We start from the raw sequence: 10,762 nt of genomic DNA, 5'->3' as shown, positions 1-10,762 counted from the left end.
TGTCACCCAAAAAGAGAAATTCAAATATGCTTTAACCATTCCCAGAAGGAAATTTCCAATGTTACAGCAGGAATTCTACACACATTTAGGCCTAATTGTGGACTTAATTTACAAGCAGACAGAAGCCTGATATTTGGCTCATGACTTATGCATATGAGATAGATCTAATTTGCTCAAACAAAGCCACGGGAATGCACACTGGGATCATCTGCGTGTTGTCCTTCTTGCATTATTTGAGTTCAGAGTTAATCATAGAATGATCTGATCGACAATTCCCCATACTTTTATATTTCTTTTGGAAGCAAATACAGACAAAATAAGTCAAAAAGAACAATGGCCCATATTAACGACTTTTTAAATCAACTTTGTTTACAAAAACAATACAAGTGCCCTATGAAATTGTAAACACAATTCTATGTGGTTGCCTCTTCAATACATCTTCCAAGTGCATTTGATATTTTTTTAATTCATTGAATACAGTTTTGGAAAAATGTGAATACAAGACCAAAGGCATCAAATAAAATAACACTTCCTCTGGTAAGGTAAGGCCATAATAACAAATAATAATAACAAAATAAAATAACACTTCCGCTGGTAAGGTAAGGCCATAATATATTTTGAAATGCATGTAATATTTCATTCAGTCAGTAGCTTAAGGGAGCCGCATTGAGAGTGTTTGAAGGCACTATGCAAATGGTCCTTTCCTGTGAACCTAAAAGTTCATTGAAGTTGGTCAAGCTTAAAATGAACTTATTCAAAAGTAATATAGATGTAAACATAATGTTGAATAGCAGACACAGATCAAGTCATGAGACTATAGACAGACATACATGGACAGACATAAATACAAAAAAACAAAGACAAGAGATAATAGATTAGCTGCTCTTTGACCCTTTGAATGCAACAGAGCGGATTCTGTGAGATAGACCTTTCCTCTTCAGCCAGAGCCAACACGCTCTGCATCTGCATGGACAGAACTATGCTGACCTTTTGCTGCATGAGTTGTTCAAATTTTCTGTCTCATTACTAGTGACAGTCTCTCTGCTCTCGTCTTCTGAGGGGAAGACAACCCTGCAGAGCTTCTGAATCAAGTGTGTAACAGCAGCTGTGTAAGACAAAAACAAAGTATGAAGGCAACATTAATAAAAAAACAAAAACATGTTCTATATGGTAATAACTCATCCGGGTATATATGTAAAAATTTCATCACCAGGGAAGGTAGATTAAACTGAAAAGGAACACATACCAATAGCAATATTGACGCTCTTTGGTTTGCCGTCCCAGTACACACAGAGAAAATAGACAGGAATGCCAGTCAGCATGATCGCAACGCCAGTGCCACACACAATAGGCTCTGAGTACAGAGAGAAGACCAGCAGGAAGGCCCAGAACAACAGGTAGATCACTGGCCACATCAGGTTTACCTGGCGAGAGGAGAAAAGCAGTTCAACATCTACACAAACATAATGATCTGTATAGCATGTAATTGTGAAGATGGAAAACCAAGGAAGATCATACGGACAGATCATAAAATTAAAATAAGATTTAATAATAATAACAACAACAACAACCACCACATTTCAACACTAATGTGGCGATAGCTGCACATAACAACAAACAACAAAGTAAATAAATTCAGTAAGGGAAATGCCTCAAGAGATTTTGTTTGGCCATCAACTATACCTTGATTGGGCGATACAGATCAGGTTGCCTGAAGCGCAGTACAATCTGCCCAGCGACTGTGACTCCATAAAACAAATAGTTTATGAAGCCGACATAATTGATCAGCGTGTACATGTCACTGGTGCACAGCATCAGGAGTGTTGACAGACACTAAAGGAAAATGGTGTAACATAAATAATTCTCAAACAAATTAAATGGCAAAATATCACAAGTGAAAGGAATTGAGATGAAGTGGAAAGGGCTGAATGTGTGAGGCTCACAGTGAAAAGCAATGCTGGGATTGGGGTGCAGCGCTCCAAGTGGATCATGGCAAGCAAACGCGGTAGATGTCCTTCCCTCGCTCCAGCGAAAAACAAGCTGAAAGTAATCAAGCCCAAAACTGTCAAATTTATATGCAAGTGTAATACAGCCAAATAACTGGAATTGGGTGTGCAAACATCTGCAATTGCTGTTTCATTGAATATATCACAATAGGAAATTGAACTAGACAGTAGTATGTGATGATGATTGTGTGATATGACAAAGAGAATTAGGAGGGAGAGAGAGAGAGGGGTGAAGGAACTGACCGAGACGAAGTGAAGAGGGAGCCGTTGACCCCTCCGAATGTGGACAGCGCAACGGAAACAGGCATGATCCATGACATCACTCCCAATAACTTCTGCCCAAACGTCTGGGAGACAGACAGAAAGAAGAGGCCAAATGCTCTTAGCCAACGGAGTGTTGATAAGCCAGCCAAACAGCTGTAATTTAAAAACTACATAAAAACATCTTTGCCCGCCTAAAGAACTAGCCCTCAAAAGCACCATTACATAATGAGTGGTATAATCTGCTTAGTAAAGGGGGCTGATGGAGTGTGTGTGTTTGTGTCGTCTCACCACAGCCACGGCGTTGGAGGCCAGCAGCTCCTGAGGACTCATGGCCGTGATATACGCAACATTAGCGAACACATACACAAATGTCACCACAGGGATGGAGATGTAGATTGCACGAGGGAGGTTCCTGAAAATGAAAGATCTCTAGTTCATTTTCGCACGTTTTGCGATTTATGAAATGAAATTTTTGGAAATCCTTTACATATCATTTACGCATCATTAACATAAAATGTGAAATCAGTTACACATTACCTGTATGGATCAATGAGCTCCTCTGTAACATAGTTAAGGAAATTCCAGCCTCCATAGGCAAAAGAACCTTGCAGGAAAGCCAAAGCAACTCTTCCGACATCATAGTCCTGCTGAGTGTCAAAGGCATGTGCTGGCTCTAGCCAGTAATGTTCCCCTACAAATGAATAAAGAGCATAAATAAGCATGTAAAACTTTGGTGTACAGAATGCATATAAACTTAACAGCAATAAATTATGCCCCATTCATTCCTAACTCCCATTCCATGTCTTCTCATCACTGCCATTTCCAGGAGCTTGACGTTTTTACAGCTTCCTCCGTGAAAACCTCATTAACCCACATGCCAGTAGAACCTAACTAGCATGCAACACACAACCATGTTATATATACCACAAGATGCCATTGAGGAAATGTACTGTAATCCTGGCATCTTCTTTGGCATAGACAGGACAGCTTGTGCCAATCTCAGATCATATTCTCATGCCCTTTAATAGAAAATGCCTGTAAATGCCAACCCTCAAACCTAACCTAACCCCAACATTCCAGTCAGTCTTCTTTTCTGCTCTTTTGTTTCCATATTAACACCAATATAGGTCAATAAACCAACACAAATGCGGTTTACTACACCATCCAAATTCCTGACATGGCTCCTCCCCTGGCTGTGGTATTATTGCAAATGCTTCACACATGAGGAAGTACTATCAAAAGAAAAATTGGCAGCATTGTGAGCTATTTTTCTTCTTGAATATTGGAGAATGCTGAACTGGATGAACAAACTTCAAATCAAGCAACGACAAACAAAAGATATCCTCAGAGGTGTTAGCAGTGCTTTTTGAGTATACTTTTTGTCTTTATTCAGATAGGACAGTGAAGAGAGACAGGAAGTGAGTGGGAGGGAGTTATGGGGTGAAATCCAGAAATTACCGCGGGTCTGATTCAAACCCATGGGCACTTGGACCCGAATGTGGTACGGACACTGTAGCCACTTGCACCACATCACCCCTAACAGTATTTTAACAATAACCTGCATTGACATAAAATAAAAAATATATGAGAAACAAAAAAACATTGCACAATTCCAGAGAGCAAGGCACCACCTTTACACTGAATTATTCATGTGTTGGTAAAGACATACCCTTGCAGATCTGGACTAATCCCATGCAGATGATGAGACCCAGGGCTAGCAGCTTCCCAGCCGTGAACACATCCTGCACACGGGTGGCCCAGTTCACACTGAAGCAGTTCACCCAGGTTAGCAACACTAGGAGACAGAGTGACACGTTTCCCTTAACAGCAGTCGCTTCTCTTTATAAAAACAGATGGCTAGGGTTATGGGCATTGGCTTAATTAGTCATAGAGTCGTTTGTCTTTCTCTAAGTTTACATTTGTTTACGTTTACATAGTGCAATTTTTACTCAAGACAAAACAGTTGTGAAATTACCACAACAATCTTATTACATCAATAATTTCACATAAAAATCCATCCAGGTCATGCATTTTTCCAAATATATGCAATTCAGCATGTTTCCGGTTTCGAATCAGTCTATTGGGATTAAACTGAATACGTGTAGCCTCTTGTAAACAACTTATTCTGATTTAAATAAACCAAAAAAGGCCATATTCGGTTTACTAATAAACCGTTTGCACACCCTAGCATATGCCTGTTTTAAACAGAATATTGGGTCATGAAAACACCTTAAACGGAATATGCTCCCAGAAAGAAAAGTGTTGTAGGCCTGCACATGATCAATTCACACAGAATTAGGATAAAATGAACCAATTTTCTCACACTTTCCTAATCTTGGCGAAACAACGCGCATAATTTTGGAAAGAAGCGGAGACAAACGTAGCCCGTCTTACAATCATGCAAATGAGTTCATCGACGGGAGAAAATCTCGTAAGTGACGTTTTTTAAAAAGATGCATCATATTCACTGAAACAGACACTATGCTCCGACAGAACAACATAAATCAGCCAGTTTTAGGAAAAAAAAAAACCGCACTTCTACCTCCACCTAGAGCCTGTTATTTGTTTTTCAAAATACAGCTCCTGGTTCTTCTGGTCCAATCAGAGCAGGGCTGTGTGAGATCTGGCTGTCAATCACAGTCTGGTGCGCATTGACGAGCACAAACTCGATGAGAGGATGCTCGATGGTAGTGGGGGAGAGGCATGAGTTGTAAACATTAAACTTTTTGGCTAAGTCCCCTCAGTCTGTCAGACTTGCCAACTACAGCTTTAATGAGGCTGGCTATCGACGTACGCCTGAAGAAGTGAAATACAGGTGGAAGACCTTGAAGACGTTGTATTATGCAGCCAAAAGAGGGAATTCCACCAGCGGAGATTTAAGTCATGATGTTGGGAGCCTATTTGTAAGCTACGTCACTGACTTATTTGAATGCTATGTAAACAGGAATATGCTCAAAATGTGACCTACTTGCTTGTTTAACAGAAAACCGAATATTGACATAAACAGAATTTGGGCAATAAACTGATTCAAAACTGTTTATTCCCGGCATGAAAACGTGCTGATTGATTGAAACTCAAAGCACCACAAATTTAACTGCAGTAAATTCAGTTAGGATACTTTTATCTCCAACAAACAATCCCTCTGATGATGAACTATCTTCAGTAATCTTCAGTCATGTCCACAAAATAAATACCACTGGAGTTTTAGCCTGGGATATTGAACACCTCATAATTACCGGTAATTTGAAATGTATTGCTTTGTTGTTCTGAGAGAATCTCCCCCCAAAATTAGAGATTTATGTCAAGATAATTAAACTCAGAGACAATGAGAGTTTTCAACAACGATATCACTGAGGCAGTAAAACCTAAGCCACATTCTGACTCTCAGTCTATGCTGATTTTGCAACAATACACTTGTATGACACTTGCCATCCTATCAGAAAACCCAACAAAGGGGTGGGTGATGCACACAATTAAAAGGTGCCATGTGTAAGAATTGAGGTAAAAATATCCAAAAAATGAGCTACACGCATCAAAAGAATGAGAAGAAATAAGGGCGATGATGTCATTAAAAAAATGACAAGGTATAGTGCTGCAGAGAGATCAACCTAAATTAGCATGCTAAATTACTAGCCACAGCCCGACAGGTGTCATAATACCAGTTTCGGCCATGGGAGGCGGTATGCGGGCAACATAACCGCCAGCCAAACTGCAATACACGTGTCTCGGTTGTTACTCTAGGGTAGACCAACTCACTTTCTGGAGGTATACTGCCCCATCTTTTATGGAATGTGGAGTATGAATTGATTTTTTGGTGGACATTACACATGGCACCTTTAATTCAATGACAAATGCATTCCAAGATGGAGCTTTGTCTCAATAATATTTGTATATGCGCAGAGGGGGATCCACAAATATTTCTTGATTTGCATGTGTTTTGATATCTACAAATAAAAAAAATTATATTTGTAACTCGTATATTGATTTTTACAAATTCTAGTTCTAGTCAGTAACCATTAGCGACTGTAAAATGAAGGAGAGAGAAGGAAATGTGCTGCCTAGATCATTGATTGGAACATTTACTTTTAAATAACGGCCTGATGGTGTCAAAAAAATGTCAAAAGTGCTTCTTCCTGAACCACTTTTAAATTTATTTCCTCAGCATATTAAGTCATATCATAGATTATTATGACCAACAGTGAAAATAATAAGAGTTTTTGAACTTTAATGTCACTAATGTTGATTATTCAATGATTCATTTGAATTTAAATATTTAAAATACTTTCACAGCAAAAATTATATATGCGATTAATTTAGATTAATTTATCACAGAGTATGTAATTAATTTGATTACATTTTTTAATCGATTGACAGCCCTATCCATTACACATGCTTGCCCCTGGCTCAGTCTTTGAGAAATAAAACATTAAGTATGTTTGTTATGCAGAGAACAGGCAATTTTGCCTTCCCGTTACAACAGACAGCACTTGCTAATTGAACAACCTATTTAACAGTCTAAAAGAAATCAAATGTGGGATGTTAAGGGAGTTCTTACAAATACATTTGGCACTCCTGGCTCTGTAGAATATCTGTATTTTTGAATCATTTGAATTTAAACAAACACATCAGTAGTGTGGTGAAGGTCATCTTTTATCAGATTAGAACCATAGCTATACAAAAGCTATTTTTGTATCTTACAAGGACTTGAAAACACCAATCCATGCTTTAACCACCTCAAGACTGAACCTTTGTATATAGGGTTGACTCGTTTCACCCTTGCTAGATTACAACCGATCCAGAATGCAGCTACCAGACTTAACATGAACAAAGAAAAGATATAACATCACTACTGTTTTCCCCCTTGCCCTGCGTGTGCCCTTGCTGTTTGAGTGTCTGAGCTCCATGTTGTTGCTGTTTATTTATATAAAAAAAAAATCAAAAATTGTGTGTGTGTGTTTGGGGGGTGGGGCGGTGTACTCACAAAGACAGACGGCGGCCAGCAGTCGCAGGCTGCTCTCCGGGGGAAAGCAGGAGGGGAACAGGGGCTGCAGGATGTAGTTAGAGAATGTGAGTGCAATGACTGCCTGGTTGGTGGGGTAGATGACCAGCACTGCAATCCATAGCCTCAGAAACCTGTGAGTGTCCATATGTGTGCAAACACAAGCAATCACACAGACACAGACACACGCGTGCACACACACACACACAAATCGCTTTTTTTAGCCACAAAAACACGATTATGTTCTGCACCACCCATGAATGTATGCAACTGCAATACCTACCCTGCAACTTCACCAAATATGTCCTTAACATAATAATAGTCACCACCTGACTTGGGGATTGTCACACCAAGCTCAGCATAGCAAAGGGCTCCAATGGCTGTGATAATGCCAGTCACTGCCCACACTATGAGTGACAGGCCTACTGAACTGGCATTCTCCAAAACCCCCTTTGGACTGACAAAGATCCCAGACCCAATGATGTTGCCTGCAAATATAAGGGAACAAAGTATTTACATTGTTAGCAAAATGTTTTCTGATGTGGGCAAACAATAGATCTCTCAGTGAATGCGGTGTGCATTGACATACAAATTCAGCTATTAACTCCCATTTCTATAATTAAACTGGCAGGGAATTAAATGATTCAGGTCAGTCGCCCACACTCTCACGGTGGGACCACACTTAAAAGGATTGGATAGGGGAAGGGGCCATTTCCCCACCCTTCATCTAGCATTTCCTGTTTAGAGACACAATTGGTAGGCCTACACAATATTTTTCTGTGCATGAATTCCTTTCTCTTGCATATTTGCTTTGGTTATGCCTCAAAGACAATTTTGTTGAATGCATAACAAAACCCAAAGGAGAGAAAATGCCCTCATAGTTATTTGTGGCAATCAATTGCGGCATCGAATATAGCCTATAACAATACAACAATAGACTTTAAACAAAGTTTATTTCCTTTTGTTAAGCCTATCCACCTGTGTATGCGTGTGAGAGAGATATGGTCTATGAGTTTGGAGACACTGGCTGGCGTCATATCGTGCACTCAATCAAGTGTTGGTCCAGGTCATTATAGTCGAACTATGAATCCACAAAAGCAACTACAATAATTTTATTCTCTAAATAATGTAGAATTTTTCTGATAAGTAGCCTACCCAGCAACACTAGGCTAATGACTAAATTCTGGGACTCATCTCTGACACGGAAAAAGCCTACATTCAAAGCGCTCTCACACGCACACATTACAAAGTTTGTGATGATGCCGTGGATAATGGAGGACTTACCGATAATGATTCCACATGCGCTGACGAGACCAATCTGCTTTTTTAGGCCAACGGCCTGCCCTCCGTCGTCTTCGTCTGTTGGGCTGTCCGTCAGAACACTGTTGCCACTGAGTCCAGGGCTAGCAGTCATTTTTGTCCAAAATTAAGCGCTGGACTAATCAAGACTAGCTTATGCACTGTTGAGCCTATAGCCTAGGCAAGGGTAGACTGCCTCAGGACTCTCAGTTAAAAACTAAGCAGAACAAATATGATGTAGCCTAATGACAAAATATTGATAAAGTGGTAATGACATAAACAGACTAGGCTACTATCCTCAAAAAAGAACACACAGCCCGGTGGGAATAAGGCAGACGTGAGCATACCAGGATATCGCATTGGTTCAACCAACTCCCCCGCAAATGCGCTCCACCGCAAATTAGAGATAAACACCTGAACGCACAGCGCACTCTTTTCAGTGAAAGTATTTGCGCAACTGACCTAAATTTAGTTTAAATGCGCATAAACTGTTTCCATAGGTAGAACAAAGAAATCCACAAAAAGATGACAAACTTGAGCTCTGAAAGAATAAACCTCGACCAATCATGACATTCTTTTGGCATCTGCACGACCAGAACCATCCATCGAGAGCGAGACACCCGACGCTGTCCTCGGAGTTCCTGAAGACTGCAGAATGAATGCAGTCAGGTGTCCTGTGTGCCCAGTCTGGCTCACCTGGTTTAGTAAACTCCTCAGACCCCGCCCATCACTGTCTTTGCCAAGGGGACATTCCTGTGTTTGTCCAATCTGTAGCCTTTACATATGTAGCCTATACATTAAAAACAAACTATAGTGATTATGAATAGCCTATGAATACAGCACAGCGATGACCGGTGATGGTTTATGCTCACGGATGATTTTTCAGTATTTCTTGAACTTGTGGTTTGATGAGTGAAACTTTGAAAACGTGTCTTTGTCATGCGCTGTCAAGCCAATGCTTTATAAACATAAACATAAAGAAATGCTAGCCTAATATAAATGTTAAACATATTTCCATATAACAGCCTTTGGTCGTGACGAGGTCTCAGACTGTAGGCTATCTCAATTCAGCAGTTTAATTGGCTGCATAGACTGTATTCCATCATAGGTTACTTTATAGGAGAAAATGTAAGCATTTATGTTAAAAACTTTTAACTTCTGTTGAACCAGTCTCTTTTCTGAAACATCTCCAGTAGGCCTACATGGGTAGTCTCCTTCATTGGTCTTATCCAGAAAAATATGGCAGACAGTAGCCTACACTGAGGCCTAGCTGCTGAGGCTACAATGTGCAAGGTTTTGATAAGAAAGCCGGCAAGTGGTAGGCTGTTGGTAGATGGTCTGCAAGTGTCAAATGTATATTTATGTGGCCTACACAAATGAACTACTGTGGTAGCGATCTGGGTCAAGCATCACACAACTAGGACTGCATGGCAATGGGATGCATTGGACATGTTTCCTTAGATTATCATAGCAGCCAAATGTGATGCACTAACGTGAGAAATGAAATAACCTTCATCTAACAAAGGCATGCAAAAAGGTGCATTAGAGTAGTCTCTTTTTCAATTAATTTCCTGGACAGGCTACTTCATAGATTTGTTGTAGACTACTTTGTCGAATGATTTAGTAAGCAACGCATGCAAACATCAACAATTGCAGTAAGATTTTGTACATTTATTTACAGCAAAGGTAAATACATCGTTTCCTGACTGTCAATGCTGTTGAGTGTCAGTTTGTAAAGTTTTAGTCAAAATAGGAATTAACGTTGAATAATGTGATTGAAATCATTGGTCCAGCCAAACCAAAGTTAGCGCCCGTCGCGATGCAAGTGTTGGAAATGAATGAGTTTTGTTAACCAGGCTATAGGCTACATATCTCGCCCCAAATTGATAAAGATAAGAATATAAAAGACAAAAATGCAGTTGTTTCTTAAAGTACAGGAAAGGGTGGGATATGTAGACAACTGCCATATTTGCGAATCATCATCTAAAATAGACCATAGGTTGTTGCTAGACCAAACTTTTTCTTAAAGCTTCTTTAGTTGTGTTTCGACATTCTCATTTCGATCAGTGATGCCACCTGCTGCATTAGGAATAAGGGAACTATAATTTTACATTTGGGGCATAGCCTCCGTTGTGAAATCTTATGATTCTGCTCCAGTTCTAGTCTAATTATACTGAGAATGACAACACAGAAA

The 10,762-nt window shown here is 39.8% G+C and overlaps 1 protein-coding gene across 1 annotated transcript; it reads right to left on the bottom strand.

Moving 5' to 3' along the window:
• Nucleotides 1-343: 343 nt before the first annotated feature.
• slc7a8b (solute carrier family 7 member 8b) lies at nt 344-9,297 on the bottom strand. Its single transcript, XM_042056722.1, has 11 exons — nt 8,554-9,297; nt 7,553-7,757; nt 7,252-7,403; nt 3,940-4,065; nt 2,808-2,961; nt 2,559-2,682; nt 2,250-2,353; nt 1,944-2,040; nt 1,684-1,833; nt 1,247-1,424; nt 344-1,105 (listed from the first exon to the last, which is right to left on the bottom strand). Exons 1-11 carry the CDS (start codon nt 8,681-8,683, stop codon nt 978-980), a joined length of 1,548 nt encoding a protein of 515 aa, XP_041912656.1. The 5' UTR covers nt 8,684-9,297; the 3' UTR covers nt 344-977.
• Nucleotides 9,298-10,762: the final 1,465 nt, after the last annotated feature.

The sequence above is a fragment of the Alosa sapidissima genome, chromosome 1 (genome assembly GCF_018492685.1).
Source record: "Alosa sapidissima isolate fAloSap1 chromosome 1, fAloSap1.pri, whole genome shotgun sequence".
Taxonomy (NCBI): Eukaryota; Metazoa; Chordata; class Actinopteri; order Clupeiformes; family Clupeidae; genus Alosa; species Alosa sapidissima.
The sequence above is the reverse complement of the archived record's forward strand: the minus strand, read 5'-3'. Positions and strand labels throughout refer to the sequence as shown.